General features: G+C 36.2%; 3 protein-coding genes across 5 annotated transcripts in view; 1 reads left to right on the top strand and 2 right to left on the bottom strand.

Annotated features, from left to right (window-relative positions):
• The window catches only part of LOC105197808 (lachesin), a 216,487-nt gene extending 215,824 nt beyond the window's left edge, over positions 1–663 (bottom strand). For both annotated transcript variants that reach the window (XM_039454615.1, XM_026131694.2), the window contains exon 1: positions 31–663. The gene's annotated coding sequence lies outside the window, so the exon portion shown is untranslated. The remainder of the gene's footprint in view (positions 1–30) is intronic.
• Positions 664–11,985: 11,322 nt separating this feature from the next.
• Positions 11,986–14,834, top strand: LOC105197908 (neuronal calcium sensor 1-like). The gene is given in 4 exon segments (XM_039454038.1): positions 11,986–12,223; positions 13,170–13,287; positions 13,289–13,313; positions 14,503–14,834. Coding segments are annotated over 4 exon segments (588 nt in total). The 5' UTR covers positions 11,986–12,104; the 3' UTR covers positions 14,829–14,834.
• Positions 13,614–19,160, bottom strand: LOC105206206 (E3 ubiquitin-protein ligase TRAIP-like). 2 transcript variants are annotated; one of them, XM_039454279.1, is made up of 8 exons: positions 18,761–19,160; positions 18,328–18,702; positions 18,146–18,247; positions 16,921–17,043; positions 16,603–16,843; positions 16,361–16,507; positions 16,120–16,279; positions 13,614–14,896 (listed from the first exon to the last, which is right to left on the bottom strand). In XM_039454279.1, the coding sequence occupies exons 1-8, from the start codon at positions 18,871–18,873 to the stop codon at positions 14,865–14,867; spliced, it is 1,293 nt and encodes a 430-aa protein (XP_039310213.1). In that variant the 5' UTR covers positions 18,874–19,160; the 3' UTR covers positions 13,614–14,864. The 2 variants fall into 2 exon arrangements, with proteins under 2 accessions (XP_039310213.1, XP_039310212.1); XM_039454278.1 differs by lacking the exon at positions 13,614–14,896 and having other exon boundaries at positions 15,928–16,279.
• Positions 19,161–19,430: the final 270 nt, after the last annotated feature.

Here is a 19,430-nt window from a genome sequence, read left to right on the forward strand (position 1 = left end):
ATCATAAGTTAATTTATAAATTTCATTTACCTCGTGGTTGTTCCGCCGTTGCCTAGTGCCTGCCAGGTCCTTCTCCTCTCCTGTTCCTGCTTATTGCTTTCTTACAGCACTAGCACTCACTTACGAAAACACTATTATACTACTACTTAGCAATAATCACCTCGATGACGATGCACGACGATCGCGCGACATCCTGGACGCCACTCCCGTATACGATGCGCAGTTCATTACTTTGCGACCACGGGAAGTTAACGCGAAATGACGAAAGCGTTATCCGCATCCACCTGTCACCCGTGATGCCATCAAGGAAGTTAACGCAGCAGACAACGAATCTCCAGGGGATCGCGCGATTACCATACCGTACCGCGCGGCGTAACATAACATAACCTTTTGTCCATTTAGTCGCAACCGATGCTAACACACAACACACACGCGGCTCCAGACGATTATTATGTCCACGTTCTGACATACGCTTATGAACAAACGAATCGAAATCAAAAACAAACAGCCACCGTAGCTTCGTATCTCGAGTTTTCGACGGGCGTGAGTATCGAAAACGAAGGGTCGCGCATTTGTGCCAATTTGTGCCAGGTGTGAATCTCAAATAAGCGTCTAGTCACTAAGGAGTTGCGCTAGTCATGTGAAGGTGTCGCACTGATTGCTAATGGAGTTATGGAGAAATGGCGCTAAAAGACTGTGCGTCGATCGCGGGTCTGCGTCGACATCGGAGGCATCATGCAAGGCACCTTCATAAAAGTTATTGTCGTACTCACCATTATACCGACAATCTGTTGTTAGACCGTGAGTATCGTGAAAGTCGATTCGTTCGATCGAAGCTCGTCACAAAAGCGACGGCGTCAGTCATCCATCGCCCGTCGTCGATCGATTTTTTGATCCGCGAGTGTTTGTTTTCAGTATTATTTCGTACGTTTATCAGTGTACGCGAGAACGCGGACGTAATAATCGTCCGGAGACGTGCGTCCGTATTGTGCTTTAGCAACAATTGCGACCACCGAATCAAAGATTATGTTGCTCGTCGCGACGAGGTGAAGGTGTCGCGTGAAGTTGTCCGCGCGTCTCAATCGTTCGAGAGTCTTCCGTCGACTAACGTCATAGCTGTCGGAGGCCGAGTGAGGCGGATCGTAGCTCGCTTATCGTTTCGCGTTAAATTTCTGTTGTCACGACATAATAAACTGCGCATCGTGCACATCGGAAGTGGCTGGCAAGTGCAAGGCGCCGCGCGATTTTTATATCAAAGTGATTAGCGCCGTATGTACCGACAACTTGTTAGATCGCGAATTTCGGTCGATCGCATTTTTTGATCTGCGGCTGTTTTTCTTCGGTCTTAATTCGTGTATTTATAAGCGTACGTAAAAACGCGGACGTAATAATCGTCCGGAGACGCGTGTGTTGTGTGTTACCAACGGCTGCGGTCAAGCGGTTATGTTGCTCCGCACGGTGCGGCATGAAGGTGATCGCATGAAGGCGATCTCCTGGCGCTCAAGATTCGTCGTCTGCCGCGTTAACTTCCTCCGGCGTCGCGGATGACGGGTGAACGCGGATAACGCTTTCATCATTTCGCGTTAAATTCCCGTTGTCGCGGGAAATGTAATGAACTGCGCGTCGTGTACGGGAGTGGCGTCCAGGATATCGCGCGATCGTCGTGCACCGTCAACGGGAGTGCTGTGCAGGATGTCGAGCGAGGGGATTATTCTAGGGGTGCGTTCAGAATGAACGTTCGAATGCGCCCAGATGTAGTTTTATTTTTGTTGTTTGCCGAATGTTAACCAGGATAGAATGATATCTGGGGGCACCTAGACGTTCATTCTAAACGCAGTTTACAATTAGTAGTGTTTTCGTGAGTGCTAGTGCCAAAAAAAGCAACAAGCAGGGACAGGAGAGGAGGAGGAGGACCTAGGAGGCATCAGGCAACGGCGGAGCAACCACGAGGTAAATAAAGTTTATAAATTACTTTATGATTAATTTCAATGTTTTTTCATGTTTCAGTTCTGATTCCAATTGTTATTTTTTTGCTATCTTTGCTGATTTGACTATGGGCTTTTAGTGGGTTAAACTAGTACAACTATTGTTATTAACGAAACGGCTGCCGCACAAAAATTTTAATAAAGCAAAAAAGTAGCAAATAAGTTTTTGAGTTGCATTTGATTGTGCTAAAATGACTGTGCCAGATATAGATATTGTATTTCAAATAACAATCAGAGTTGAGTAGACAGTTTTAACTACACTGAGAAAAAAAATTGGTTGAAAAACTAAAATATTTAGTCCGATACGCACGATTAAATATTGAGTTGATTTAATTAATTCTTAGTTAAAAAATTGGAATGATTAATATAAATAAACGACATCTTTTTTCGTGCAACTAAATAATTGTTGAATCAACCCAATTTTTAGTTGTGCGTATCGGACTAAATATTTTAGTTTTTTAACCAATTTTTTTTCTCAGTGTAGTTAAAAAGTTGTTGATTTTTACCTTCAACTAGTTATTTTTAAAACACATAAACATTTTGATTTATTAACTTTTTTCCAAGTTAAAATATCATTTATGCAAAAAAAGAAAACAATTAAAAGAAAAAATTACTATTCCATGAAAAATATTTCTTTGTTATTTCATAGATTTAATTTACAAATAAAATATTAAATTTTTTGGAAAATTCACATTATAATTATTTTGAATAATTTATCTTTATAATATTACGATTTTTTTAAGTTAATGTAAATAAAAAAAAAAATATTTTGAACGCTGTTATAATTTGAATTTGTATGCACTTTACAGATTAATGTAGCTGTGTTACAACTCCGCTGCTGCGCATCGGTCCGGTGAGTTATAAAATTTCTTTACACTTTTAAACACATCGCGATACTTATCTTATAGTACCAAATTTCCCGAGCATTGTTTAAGATAACTTTTCTCTTGTCAGCCCATCGCGCGACCGACCAAACAGTTCAAGTACTTAATTTCGAACTTTAACATCTAATTTGCACCTAATTAACATTTAATTTTAAAAAAATTTTAAATTAATTTTGCGTTGGGGGGCTAGCTTAATAGGGGTTAATTTGAAAAATATCTGGAATTGAATTAACTAAATAACAAAAGTTTTCTATTAGTTATTATTCATCCTAAAATTCAAAAAAGCGTACAAGTGAATTTTAAAAACACGAAGTTGTAGTAAAAAAACAAAGAAGTTATTAAGATAAAATCAAGGACTTACGCACTTGAGGGTTCCACCATCTTCAAAAACTCCCTAACAGAAGTTAATTACGGGCTCCACAATGACTGGCTCTCCTTGAAACCTTTCACGTTAAATTATCAGCGACATTAATCTTCCGTTATTTTTTTATTATTTTACAAGAACTTCATAGCTTGAAGTAGCACGTTTAAAAAAAATCTGATTTAAATCACAATTTTTCAGTTGTGAGATCTGACGTGTCGTACAATTCTGCGTAGCTAAAATTCTGAATTTCTACAGAACATTTTAACGGAAACAAATTGATTTCGAAAAGGAAAATTGCCCGATTCTCGTTCGTCTACTTTAAATGCATTCTACGATAATTGATCATAATTGATAATGGCTGTGTCACTTAACGAAATAGTTAACCGTCACCTGAAAAGTGCGGCATAAATTGCTAGCGGTTTCGACGAATCAACGGGATTATCGGTGTCCGGTATCGGAGAAATTTAAATTTCACGCGGCGGACTCTGCCCTGTACAGTCCCCAGGTACAGATAGTCATGCTCGAAGATACGTATGTACGTGGCACACGCGTAAGGGATGTTGTACACGCGTACGCGTATGCAACCGTCGACAGTTATGTGTACGTGTTCATGCTTCGCGTTCCTGTTGATTTAATTACAACGATTGGCCTGACAAATCTAATTGACGTGCATCAATTATTTGGACCGCGTTCGAAGGTCGTTTAATTCGCTATCCTCTTCTCGACGAGAACGCGATTTCGCAGTAATCCCATTTTTCAGGGGCCCCTCTCACTCTCTTTGCGAAATTTCGTTCGCCGTTGCGTCCGTCGTTGAGTCGGTAGCAGCCTCCGTTTCAATACCTAGTCGATAGATTCAGTCAGGATGGGCAGATTTATAAAGACAATTCTCGCCGTGAAATAAACGTTCTAGAATTTTATATCGTGCGTTACGTAATGTTCCGGCGATAATAATAAAATATTCAAAACATAAAAAATTTTTAATATAATTGAGAATAATTATTATAATTACACATTCTCTAAATCTAAATCAATGAATAATCACTGATTATCAGTGACATACTTGGGATTGATTAACCAGTGATTATTTTAACATAAAAATAAAAAGTTACTCTTAATCACTGAAAAGTTCTTATTGATCAGTGTATTAATAAATACACTTATAAATACTAATAAATATACAATAATCATTAATAAATACACACTAAATTTACTGATTTTTCAGTTTAGATCACTGATTACCATTATCAAACTTGGAACTGATAATCAGTGATTATTTATCTGATTCAGATTTAGAGAGCATCGAATTCTTATGCAAATAATTTTTTAGAAAACAGATTAGAAAGCAAAGTCAAAATAGAAATTTGTCTTATTAAAAAACATTTAAAAAATACATATTGTGCATATTTACATGTTTGTGCATATTTGCAATAAATATTTGCATTAAAAATGTGATGTTTAATTTATTATACTTTTATTCGAAGATAATTATAATCACTGGCACTTAGCCTAAATAAGTATGCAAAATTGCAATTTCTTTGTATACCACCTCTGCAATGTCGCATGAAAAATATATGGTAGAAGAGGTTGCGTCCGTTTCGTAATTCGGGATATTCGTATTTGCGTATCGTTGCACACCGAACGAATAATCCATAATCGCGTGCCTGCCGCGCCCAATCATGTGCCTAATTATATGAAACCAGGCTGTATACGGTGTACGATACTAATGCAGCAAATTATCTGCGCGCATGCCGTTATTGGGATCACCGTGACATACACGCAGGTTCGACTACTGAAATTCGTGTATTTAGGTGAGGAGGGGACTCGCCGAGGGTCGAGGGCGACGATAAATTACCGTTGATGGAGCGAATTTTCAAAAGCGTTGCTCGCGGCTTACTCTTAGCCGGATTACCGCTTGGTTTAAGCGGCGGAAATTTCGCTGTACGCATTCGCAGATTTTGGAAAATAAAATCCATGATTATTTTTGCCCGGGAGGAAATACTACCCTTCCTCTCCTCCCCTCTCTGAAACTGCAATGCGGACCTGCGTACGGGTGGAAAGTCGTCTGGTTTTAAGCTCACTTCGGAGGACAAATTACAGTTTCTTTACAAATTTGCATCTTGTTTAAAGTTAATAATTGACTTATTATAATCTCGACGGTTGCAGCAAAATTGTCTACACTGGAAAAGAGAGATCGTTATGAGGCGCCTAGTCGTAATATAACAAAATATCACGTCGCAATGCGTGGCACACGGATGGAATGAACATTTGCCTTGAGCGCGCGCGCGAGCACATGTATGAAATACTTGGATGTACTCAGGAAATGAGATCCGAGTCTATCTACGCGCAATCAGATATGGGAATTCGTATGCCTCGCGGATATTCAGATATTCACAATGGCCTGGATTCATGCCGCACGCTTGACATGTTGTTCGCGACGTTAATCAGTCCAAACGATTATTCCTCTCAGGTGCTTCATCGGCATTTAATCGTTTTGCGCTTTTAAACACGCGAGACATTATTGAAAATTAATATCTGCGCTATAACATAATAAAATCTCGGCTTTTTATAATAAAGTTTCTTTTCTTCAAAACTTTTATTAATTTTACAAGGACAATAAAAAAGTAAAAAAAAAAAATTTTTTTTTTTTTTAAGTTCAAGTAATTATTAAAATGTCCATTGACGAAACAATGTAATTTACCAATTTATAAGGTAGGAAAATTCTACGATAACATCGTTATCGATTCTCGAGGGTGTTTGTTACGAAGTATCGACGAAGCGTGATAGGAATCGTCCATCGTCGAGGAATGCATTCGTGCAACGGTCGAATCCGCGGTGCACTTAAACCAAAGCGCGGCTGAAAGGGCACAAAACGGCAGAAGCGACGCAGTTGGCCGCAATGGCGATAGATAGCGAGATTTGGGCATAGCGAGAGCGGGCACAATGCACGCTCGCACCGGGCCTTCAGAAAATGAGATACGAAGGGGTTGAGGAAGGTGAGGCGCGAGGCACAGAGGGGCAGAGGGAGAGGAGAAGTGGGCAGAGGAGGAAACCGGGAGAGGGGCCTATCACTCGGCTAGATCCAATACAATGCGAACTATTGTACCCACGTTCGCCATCCACTCCAATTCCTGGCGTGGAGATATGCAGTCGAGTCGGGGGCTGCACTTCGCGCGGGGATGGCACACGCGTACGACTATATATAGGGAGGTAAGTGCGCGAGGGTCGGAACTGAATAGACAGAGAGAAAGAGAGAGAAATTTATTCAGTTCAGCGAGTAGTTTCCTGAAGCGTGCTAGAAAAATTAAAGTGAGGCAGAGAGAAAAGAGGATTATGAACATATATGCCTATACATATTTTTTACCTAGATTATATAAATATTAAATAGATAAAAGATACACATCTCTTTTTTTACATCATTTATTAAAAAGTGTATTTAATAAGTTAGACTTTAATAAGTCAGTCTCAACTTATAATGCAGTTCACACATAGACATCTATGTGTGAACTGCATTATAAGTTAAGACTGACAATTTTTATTTTAGATTGTCACAAGTACTGAGACATAATTGCTAATAATTTGCTGTACTCCTAATATGTTTTACAAAGTTATATAGTAATAAAAGTGATAGCAAGACTCTGCTAGTAGTGATAAGTAAGAATTAAAATGGAAAGAAATGGAATAAGGAGACAAAACGGGTACGGAAATACAGAGTAAAGCTGCAGTAAATAAGAATAAAAGATAAAAATAAGAGTGCAGGCGTGGGTAAGAAGCGAAGCTTCAAGAAACAGAAAAACAAGAAGCACGGCTCAGAGGAGGAAAGGAAAAGAAAAAGACACCGTGGGCAAAGACGTAAGGGTGATGAAAATGGAAGGACAGAGTAACATGGGAGAGAGTAACCCTTTAAAGAGGAAAGAAGGGAAACGGGACAGAGAATGACGAGTGCATGGCGGGATAGAGTATCTCGTAGCAGAGGCGAAAAAGGAGAGAGAAACTAAAATAGGAGAACGGGGTATAAGAGGGAAAGAGCATTAAAGTTTCTTTTTCTCTCCATTCTTCTCTCTCTGTGCAGCTGCAGGGTGGGAAGAGAAGGGGCGATGCGGCCGCGACCACCGAGAAACGTGCCACACTTCCCAATCTCTTTCTCCCTCGGCCGTTCTCCATAATTTAAAGTAATTTCGCAGCGCGGTACACGAGTAACCGCACGTTAATACCCCCGACCTCCCGCCGCTCGGAACACCCTGTCCATTCTGCGCCACCGTTACCGCTCTCGCCCTTGAGCAACGTATGCAGTGCGGTCACGTTCCCGGGGAAATCATGCCGCTGCCGAAAATGAATTGTTATTACGACGACGATGTAGTGTCAAGTGCAACCCGGGGTCGATCTACGGCTCGCTACCCGACCCGGGTGTCCATTCCCGCGTGATGCATTGGCTACGTCGGGGATTTACGCGGTCCGGCAGCGCGGTCATGTCGACGTAAAATTGCCGCGGCGAAAAGAAGACGGAGACCATTAAACGGTCCCGAGGATTATTGACGTTCAATCGCAATGGTGAGCGCGGAAAAATCGAGTCACCTTTGGCCGAGCAAATAAGAGATCGCATCATGCGCACCATGATCGAACAGCGCTGTGATGGTTCGTCGTGACTCGATCTTTGCACCTGAACGGAGCGGAATCGATATTTCACGGTTAACGAGGGTTCATTTGACCGTCGCTGCTTATTATAATGAACGAGCCCGTATATCTAACCACGGAGGTTGCGGAGGGGAAGGATCAGCGGTCGACGGAAGGGCCGTCGAGTCAGAACAGAAACGGTCCTGAGCGAGAGGGAGAGGGATGACGAAGGGGGTGGACGACGCGCGAAGGGAGAGAGGAGACAGGCGTTTACGTGCGGCAGACATCCGATGATGCATAGTTGCTGTTGACATGCTGGAACGTCAGGCTCACATGACCTCTCGAGCGCAGCCATTATCCACAAAGCGCAATGCACCCCTCTCCTCGTTTGACCCCTCTTCCACATCTCACGTGCCTGTTGCCCGTCCCCTCTGTCCGTCGAATTGGGACAATAACCGCTCCGCGAAGTCGTGTTATAATTATTGGCCAGTTTTCGCTAGTCCACCCTACGTTATAGCGCGTTTTGTCCCTCGTTAATTGCGCAATAATGCCAACTCAATAATGCCAACTACCGGCGCGCCTCTTCGCCGCTCGAGCCCTCCCAGGCCGCTTCCGGTTCCACGATCCGAGAGAGCCTGTCGACACAGGAGGGGCAGAAATTCGTAAAACATAGTTTTGCAACACGCTGTACTTTCGCAGTCGGCTGTTCCGCTGACGTTCTCGTCGGACTTTATTTACGCGCGTTTCACGTTCAGATTGATAATGTTACTCCGGACGCAAGCGGCTGATTGGAACACACGAGTTTGTGGAAACGGATGCTATCCGAATGGGCGGAGATTTGTTGTGTCAATGTATATATTAGATTGTTGTTTTATCGTGCATACCTATTTGCTATTTTAACTCATCAAATTGTTGCGCGAAAATGTATTTTTAATCCTTGATGATCTCGCGAATAATTTAATTGATTTATTCGAAATTATTGCATCCCGCGCGTTCACGAAGAATATCTTTCTTTCTCAAATAAAACCGTTCAGAAAATTAAAAGTCAATTAGCAACATATAATAAAACATATTAAATGAAACAGGCCAAATAACGAACGTAATGTTCCAAATTTAAAATAAGTTTGTTAAAAACAAAAGTCAAAATCAACAAATTTGATACGTTGCATCCATTAGATTCAAATTACAATAATAAACTCGAAATTTATATTACAATTACATATTACATAAAAATATAATAAAAATATTGGTTTTTATTGTTTTCTAGGAGTCATTTATTTTTATTACGACTTATTTATTTATCTAATTTATTGATTTTATTTTTTTACATGACACTTACATAGATGTAGACTCTGAATTTTTCACCGAATTATATATATTATGGCTGAATTTTGAATGATTCACTATTAGTTTTCTAACATTTTTTATATAAATACTGTTATTATGTCGTAAAATTTCATTATTGTTGAGGAAGGCTCTAACGAGTCAAAACGTTCATAGTTTTAATTATAATCTTTATTATAATTTGTATTGCCGTTTAAATTTCGAGTTTATTATTATAATTAAATCTGATGCAACGTATCAAAATTTGTTAGTTTTGACTTTTTTTTTAATAAACTTATTTTAATCTTGGAACATTACGCTCATTATTCGACCTGTTTCATTTAGTATGTTTCATTGTATATTACTAATACAAGCTTGGGTTTTTTATTTAGTTTATATTTTTTAATTAGTAACACTCAGAGACTGAGTTTCGTGTAATTACATAATGACTTTTTTTCGTGACATTCCACAACAAAGAAATTACAGATTTCGCGCAAAAGAGGAAAAGACGAACGAGCCACGACTCTCGAAAATCGACCGGGCAGCCTCCCTCCCCACGTGTGTTCCTGATCCGTTGCGCAATCCGCTGTTTTTCCCGAAAATTGCAAAATCGATGATAGAACGAATATGCATTAGAGGAGGTAACGCGACGCAACGCGATGCAACGCCCAATTACGTATGCAACGACGCGACACGCTCGTAATTCCGTTGACGGCGTGAATGCCGCGCGACTTTGCGCGGTGGCCGAACACGCCAGATTGTGTCGCATTGTGCTCGCCGTGATCGTCAGCCAGAGATCGTCAGCCGGCGCTTAAAGTAATATTCTAGTCCAAAGACTAAAAAAGTAACCTATTTTTCTGAATTTTTTTAAAGAATTTAAAAAAAAATTATTTACTCAATGAATTTTAATAGCTTATTTAACTTGCAATCAAGTAAAATATTTCCTAATTGAAATATCTATGCAAATAAAATGAAGAAATAATTTTTTCTTGCAATTCTAAAAATATTTATTGTTAGATTATATTTTTATATTCAAGATAATCGGATTTTTTAATTTAAGAAAACAATTTAATTAAGTTTAATAATATTATTAATTTATTTTAAATAATTATTTAAATGTAAAAAAATGTAAAAATGCGAAATTATATACTTAAGGTAATGTGTCTATTTACTTAAAAGTAAATATTTTTACTTAAACAGAATAAACAAATACTTGCATAAAAATATATAGTTTTAAGAAAATGTATTCTTTTTATTTAAAAAAATTGTTCTCAGTGTAGAAAAATATGTGTATAGTAATTTTGTTTAAAAAAATCCCCAAAATAAGTAAATTTTTTTCGCGCTCTAAACTAGAATGCTTCTTGATCGCAGACGATTCTCGTATAGAAACTAATTGTTTTATAGAGATCACTCTCGTTCTTTCCCTCACTTTCCCCCGATACGAGATACGATATGTGATGCAATACCGCAATCAGCGTCGCTATACGTCGGAATCGTGCCGCGAATGTCATTGTCGCGCGTCCACGGATAATCGTCAATCGACAATTTGATATTTGGTCTCTAATAACGCGCATCGCGGTGATGTTTTATGAATAATCGCGACCGAGAAACTTTCCGCATGAGATACTACGTAGCGCAAAGAGAATCAGAGAGACTTCGAAACGTTCTATGCGATTATTCATTCATTTCTCGATCTTTGTTCTTTAAGAGAGAGAGAGACAATATCCATCCCCGATGTTGCGTAAGTGAGAGACTGAGAACGGGAACGAGATTCCTGGCATTTCACTTAAACAAGACAAACGTCGCGAGCGTGGTTGCGGACCACTCGAGATCGCGAGTTGAATGTCTACGGTTACGCGACTTCGGTTAACCCGCGTGTCTTCGGTACTCAGCCGCGGTATTAATCAAGCTCTGATAGCGAGCGCAATTTCACGGATCGCGGAGAAATCGGTCTCTCGTTGAGAAACGCGCTTCTCACAACGAATGCCTCATCCGCTCGACGATCGCGCGATTTTCGTACGTTTTCCAATCAACGATCGCCTCACCGCCGCCGCGCCACCGGCGCTGACGATCTAATTAAAGCTCGTACGTGAAATTCCACGCGTTCCACGTGTAATCGGTTTAAACGTTTGCGCACACCGCACGGCACCGCTTAATTCTAAACGGTCTCTTCGCCGCAACAGAGAGAGAGAGAGAGAGAGAGAGAGAGAGAAAGAGCGCGAACGTATCTTGAGCGTATATAAATCTCCGCCCCACGCGCTTATTTACGTTCGTCGTGAATATGCATTTGTCTCAAGACGCGGTAATGAACCCGGGGAGCATACAGGCGGCTAGTTAAATAACTAATTAAAACGCCGCCGTCGCGAAATTGATCGTCAGCAGATTATTATTTCAGCGGCCGACGAGCAGAAATGATTAATAAACTCCGCGCGCGCAAGCCATGAAGCTCAACAAATAGCCAGCGTACTCACTTATACAAGTTGCCTTGTACAAATTGAAATATTTCTAAACAAATCTGTAAATGAATTTTTCATAATAAAAATATTATCGTAAAGAACGTATAAACAAATTAAAAGTGACAGAGCTACAGGCAAAACGAAAAAGAGACACTCAATAAAAATTGTTTCATTAACAAGTTTTTATTTCCATTTTAATTGTAATTGCAAAATTAATAATGTTTATCCAGCTAGCTGTAAAATTTTATCAATATAAAATATCTGGATTGTAACTACGATCGTTAAATTGATGCTACAATGTAACTGTAAACGCTACCGTCGTTAGGCGGTTAAGTGCTCCCGCGTAAAATTGATAGCACCGATATCGGCTCTTTTTCATAGCCGCATATTGAAATGATAACGCGTTATCGCTAATACGATATCTGTCAGTTAGACTGGCCGCTTGGCCCTATTTCGACGATTAAATCAAAATTGTGTTTTCATGGCTAATACGGATTCTAACGAGAACTCCATTTTAGAGGAGACCCTCGACGAGTACGTCGAGTCGACGCACTTAAGCAAGAGTGAAATTGCGCCAATGCATGCATGTATACGTCAATAAGCAATTTGGAAAGTATATATTCTAAAAGTAATTTAAAAATTTATTGAAAATCTCGTTAATTCTTTAGCAAGATACTTTTTAATAAAATACAATTGTTTCATGAATATGCAAATCGTTTTATAGTTTCTATCTTTTGTGTTTTATTTATGTCCAAATAAATATAACTCCTAATCAGAGTTGAGTGGTAGCTAGTTAAAAAGTTAAAAGTTAATAATTTTCTTAATTTAGTTTTAAACTAGTTAATATAGTTTTTAACTAGTAATCTTTGAAACACAAGCATTAACTTTTTTCTAAGTTAAAAAATTATCTATGTGTAAAAGAGGAAAATACATCGCCACATTCGCGTAAGATGTGAATTTTACTATTACTTTATTATTAGTATCTGGTATGATATGCGGAATATATTTGTTATTTAGTCATTTTATAACTGAATTAAAATCGCGTTTTGAAAGAACGGTATTAAAAAGTTCCGATAGCAAAGAGCATTGGATTATCACGGCACACAACGTTTTCGTTACCTATGAACATCGCGTATATTGCGCAGCAATAAATCCTTCTTAAGCGATGGTAAGCTGGCTACTATTTTTTTCCTGCGAGCTAGAAATTTTGTTATTTACACGAAGCGATGATTAACTGCGATACGAGGAACGAAACATATTGCATTTTTCAAATATTATACAGGCTATCTCAAGATAACGGTCCTTATTGAATGCAACATTAATTATTTTGATTTAATTTACAATTATTTTAAAATTCTATATATTTTAACACATTTCTTTAACTGCATTTAACAAGACAGAAATTGTATGTGTGGGAGTTAATCCAAAGTTTTCAAACGAAAAATAGTGACTCGAATATTCTGATTCCCTAGCGCGAATCGGATTCGTCCCCTTCAAGAAAGACAACAGATCATAAAATACAGAGGGTGTGATATTTTCAATACAGTCCATTTCGTGGCGCGATATATCGCGTATTCTCATCGAGACAGGACGGACATTTGAACTTCGAGGACACCCTCGACCCCTGCTCGGCATTCTCCGCGAATTGTCCATGGGGCGTTCGGGGCTATATGGGCTTTTGAAATTTTCGGTAAGCTCGTAGACACAATTGAATCTACATCCGCAGGTTTTTATGTGTGTACATATGTGGAATTCTAACTTTCGTCCTGGCAAATATTTGCCATGCGCCAATCCTGTACGCTCATTAAACATATACTCGCGAACAATGCTTCAGTCGTCAAAAACATAATTACAAAACTCTATTGTTTGCTAGGGAAGGGAAAGGAAGGAAGGAAGGACGCAGAAATGTCTCGACAGCGGCTTTTTGGAAATATATACTTTTCATCCAATCTCTCCATAAAACGCCTTGGACAAAATGTAATTGTTTGACTTAAGGGCTTTTTAAAAAGTTTATTGTGGCTTTCACTTTGTAAATATCGCAAATAGTTTGATTTAATTAATCAAAGCGCTCCAATACAATGCATTGTAATTATGATAATGTGCAAAGGATACAAGTTTGTCGAGTGTTGTCGAACATTCGCATAATGGTAAACGGCGGTTTGCAGTCGATTTCGTTAATCGGGATCGTTTAATTTCACGGAGCCACGTCAATTACTGTAGAAATGGAAACGCGCTCTCGCAGCAATTTGCCGATGCAACTGCGACTTCATTCAGATAAATTGGATCGTGTTATGCAGTATGGAAAGTGTCATTTTACGCAATCTTCAGTCAAATTTTAGAGATACTCTAGTTTTCGTTATTTCAATTTCAAATTTATTTCCTTGGTTAATAATAAATATCGTTTGTTTTATCGAGTGACGCACAGTTTGACGGTAAATGAATCTGCATAATATAACAGTAATTATTGCATATCTGTAGCATTTAAAAAAAAAAAACTTTTATATCGACCGACAATATCAATTTCTTATTTTAAATGTGTTTATTAATTTTTTACTACACAAAAAATTAAAATAATATTTTCCAAGTTTTATTAAAAGTAATATAATTCTAATCAAACAAATGCAATAATTACTCAGTCCAATATTAAAAATTATTTGGAATTTGTCTTAAAAAATGCGAATTTTAAATCAATTAAAATCAATATCGAGCAATTTTTAACAAGATAAATCGTAAGATAATTCTCATTCTACAATAATTTCTGGTTCTATCTTTGGATATATCAATTTTATTCGTCAACATTGTTACGCATACGCGCGTACTCGTTCGTTTCGAGTGCGCGAACGCAAACAGTGATCACCGTTGATCATCTTCATTTCCAAACTTTGACGGCGACAATCAAGTCTCTCTCGACGATCTGATCGAAACGGTGCGGAGGCTGTGGCGGGTACGAAACGAACAAGCACGGACAAGCCCGAATCGATCGGCAACACGCAGAGGACGTAGCGCGAATGGTCAGTGTGCATTCCTGCTGTGCGTCCTCGACGCAACTACAAAGGACGGAATCGGGAAACGATTAATCCTTTTGCCGAAAGCCGAGAGGCCGCTTTCTATTGCAACAAATTTCCAGTGGCCGTTGCTGGTTCCGCGGCAGAAAGTAGGTGAATTGAAAGGAACTGCCTTCCGCGAAGAGAAATTAATTCTGTAAAATTGCACTCGCTATCTTCAAAGCCGGGAATCGCTTCTAAACTCTGTGAATTCTCTCCTGTTCTTTTACTAAACAAAAAATAAAAACAAAACAAATTATTTTTACATTCCACTGATAGAATGTAAAACTTTGTTCTTTTAATAATACTTCTCTTAAAAATAATGTACAAATTTTCCAATAAGATTTAATCTATATAAAGTACAACTTTGTTCTTTTCTCTTTTGATTTAATAAGGAAATTTTTCTATTAATTCTTTTTAACTTGTCTATATTTGCAGAATCACAATGGATATCATATATAATTCATGATTATGTTTAACAATTTTATTTTTTCAAACATTGAAAGAAAGATTTCTCTTGCACAGGCATAATTGGAAATTGGAATTTATACACGTATTCTCTAAAATAGCAGATTTTGCATACACGTTCCAATTTAAAATTAATTATTTCAACATGTCACACATCGAGATCTTTTCGAAACTGATTTATTTTCACTACTTTTCTTTGTGTAAAAGTCCTCACGTAAAAGATTGAACATCATTTAACCCTTTCATTTTTTTTTTTTTTTTTTTTATAAATAGCTCTTACAATGACCTTCGAAATAAACCCGAAAAAAACTCGCTATCTTAATTTTTGTGGAAGATATACACTTTTATCCTATTTTACAAATTTTTGATGCAATATGCTAATCAAGGAGGGAAATTCCTAAGATTGTTGACTTTTTTCTGAAGAATCCTGTTCTTTATCTTTAAAATGAGTCTAGAAAGAAGTTACTATCTTTATTTTTGTGGAAGATACTAATTACTATAGTGCATATATATATATATATATATATATATTACTAATTACTATAGTGCATATATATATATATATATATATATATTATGAAATAGCGAAGGATCAAATAAATTTAATAGACGATTTAATAGATATTTACATGCTACAAAATGTAATGTACACACACACACACGCACACAACACACACACACACAAGATTAAAAATAATTATTTTAATGATTTCATATAAAAATATTTATTACAAAATTGAATTTTAGACAATGCAATAAAAAAATAAATTTTAAAATCTAAAATGCGATTATCTTACAGATCTATTTTTCTCAAATAAGAGAAATGTACAATTTTAGTTGTAGATTAGAAAAAATACTAATCTGTTTACTTGATCATAAATTTGCTTTATATCATTTAAGCATCATATTATATTATTATTATCATATATATCATATATCATATATCATATATCATCAATAAATCAATGAGTGACTGATTATTACCTGCATTAAGTTTCAGTTGTTTTGTTTTTAAAGCATCTCGAATTTCTCTAATTTCTCTAATTTTTTTAACGTGTGAACTACTAATTGGATTAGGAAATTGATCATATTTGGCATGTCCTCCAAAGCCATCAAAACTCATACCACTACCACTGGCAGTCTTCTAAAATAAATGTAAGAAAATTGTGAAAATTGTGACATACAAATATATCACTATATTAAATACAAGTACAAAATGTCTTACTTGTGTCGGTTGATTAAATCTCGACTTTTTCATCAGTATGGGAGGTACTTGTAAACTGTTATTAGATGCCTGTCTTTTAATCCCGTTTTTCACCAGATAATATGATGACTTTATAGGCACACTTCGTTGGAAATTCTCAGTGTTAGACTATAACAACACATATTTCCAGTATTGATATATCTAACATGAACTTTACTGCAATAAATTTGTAACTAACCGCAATAGATTTGTAGTTTACTTACTGAATTTATCCAATTGTCATCCTTTTCAAGTTTTAAAGTATGTTCAAGATCTAGCACAGAATCATTTATTGCTATATCAGATTTTCTATCATGTTCCACTTGTAAGCTGTCTTGACTTTCCAAAGATATTTTAGATGCTTTATTACAGATGCATTTGCGTTCCTCTTTCTGCATCTCCAGAAGCTGCGTTTGCAAAGCTATTTTCTCACTTTCACAGTTTATTACTTGCTTTTCTAATTCTCTAAAAATATGTAATGATAATACAAAATAAGGAAACTAATAATTCTAGAAAAATAATAATTTAATAATGTTATATACCTTCGTTTAACACGTTCTTCTACCAACATTTTATTTTCTGTAGAAATGTTTAAATTTTCTAGATGCAGTTTTTTATATTTTTCTCTAATTTCTTTGCTTTTCCTGGACATAACTGCCAGTTCTCTGAAAAATACAATTAAGTTTATAATATTATATTGCCTATATATATATATATATATATATATATATATATATATATATATATATATATATAGTATTACAATTATACATATAATGTATAATTTTTATATAAAATAATAGAAGAGAACAGGTAATATGACACCCATTTTTATTTTATTAAATAAGTTTATTTATAATTAATATTTTCTATTGAAACTTGAACGATTACATTCATCAAAGTGTCGTTTTACAGATTCTAGACTCAAAGTAATGAAATATTTATTATTTAGAATGTGATTTATAAAAATCTAATGCACTACGTAATCAGTAAAAGAAAAAAAGTGATTGTAATATGGCTATCTATAACAAATAATTAAAAAAAGTTAGTTTAGTTTAAAAGAAACAAAGAGCCTTGTTATAAAATTATATTTTTAATTATTTTTAATTTTCCATTGTTTAGAATTTTCCTAATTTAAAATTTTCCTGCGTTCAGAAACTTTAGAAATTTCATTAGAAATATCATTTTATCCCTGTTTAATATTAAACAACATGCATAAAATGATGTTTCTAATGTTCCTAGACAGTCCTCTCTAGAATGACAATCGATTTATTGAAGAAATATTTCGATATAAAATTTCTCTTAAAAAAACGTATTAATAAAATTCCATGTTATTGTTTTAACTTTGTATAACTCAAAAATGTGTACAGTCAAATAAACAGTTAAATAACAAGAAAACACTCGAGTGTATGTACATTCGTGTGATAATACACTCAAGTTTAAGAGTAATGAGGAAGTATGTGTAATTAAAGATTAAAAGGTGTACCTTGAAAAAGTTTACAAGTGCTCAAAACTAAAAATGCTTTATAACAATTGTCAATTATTATATTTTGGCATACTAGCATCACTAAAAAACGGCGAACTAATAAACGAATAACTCCAGAAGCAATTGTTAGAATACCTAATAACAGAGATAACAGGGATAGTCACATCATTGTCAACAGTAGCCATAATACTCTCTTCTCCTCTAACTTATATTTGTTAAGTTGTTGGGTTTCAAAAATACAAACCATTATAATAAAGAAAATTTTATATTACATAAATTACCTTTTTAATACTGATATATATGTTACAAGTTTGGAACAGTCACTTGTCATCATAATTGCATCGTCCACTTCGTCTATAGAAAGATCAATGAGATTTTGTATACTGTAAAATCAACATTTAATTATAAGATTAATTTTAAGCTTGAAAATGATACTTTTCTACCTCATAAAAAAAATTATTACTTTTTTAAATTGTCAAGACGTTTCTTCAGACATTCATTCTCTCTTACATAGCTCTCTGTGTCTAAACATCTCTGTTTATAAAATTTGATTTGCTCTTTAAGTGCATGAATTGCACTATTTTTGCCATTCATTTCACTTTCAATTTTCCGAACTTCTTGTCTTAATCCAGTTGTCATCTTCTCCAACTTTTCATTGGACTCTGTAAGATTGCTTATATTCTTGTCTTTTAGCCGTACCTGAAAAGTCAAATTATCGAGTTTCTGTTGTAAACACGTAGCATCTTCCTTGATAGTGTCGTTGTTTGAAAAATTAAAATATATCCTATGTATTTTAGCCTCTGTTGTCTTTTCTCTACATTGTGGACATGTCTTTGATCTGAAACAATTTTAAATAAAGCTAACTGCAGAAATCTTAGGTACGATATCCAAATTACCTTTCAAGCCATTGTATCAAGCATGGATAGTGGAAAATATGTCCACATGGTGTGTGGAAAACATCTTCGGATGGTGTCAACAAGTCACTGCATATCACGCACACTATATTCATTTTTTGAAGCTGCGATGCTAAAAAACCGGTAAAAAAGTACGAGGATTTTGATTATGAATTGGCTCCGTAATGCTCGGTAATAGACGAGTGTTGCAGATTTTACAATAAAACTTCTGATATTTCGTCGAACGTTATGTTATTGTCCTTCTATCCACACTATTGCAAATTGAAAAATAGTGTTCGGTTAACATTAATTAGAAAAACATTATGATAAGTACGTTGAGGTTAGTTGAGATCATGTCCAGTCAGTTTATCGCCGAAGAGAGGCAAACGCAGGCAAACGTTAAACGTTTGCTTCAAGTCGTTGCAACTTAAGCGCTATCTGTGCTGCGCGTTTCCCGTTATACATATGTGTTGTCCGTCCTTTCCAGAATAAGATAACATATCGACGATACTATTTTAAAGAATTACAACAATTAAAATTTCTTTTATTTGTAGAAATTACAAATCTCAATATTTTTTAATTTTAAATGTCAAGATTTCAAAATTTCTAATTTTAAGTCGCAAACTTACAAAAATTAATTGTGTATTGGAAATATTTAAATTTTTAATTAAAA

Source organism: Solenopsis invicta, chromosome 10 (genome assembly GCF_016802725.1).
Source record: "Solenopsis invicta isolate M01_SB chromosome 10, UNIL_Sinv_3.0, whole genome shotgun sequence".
In the NCBI taxonomy this organism is placed as follows: Eukaryota; Metazoa; Arthropoda; class Insecta; order Hymenoptera; family Formicidae; genus Solenopsis; species Solenopsis invicta.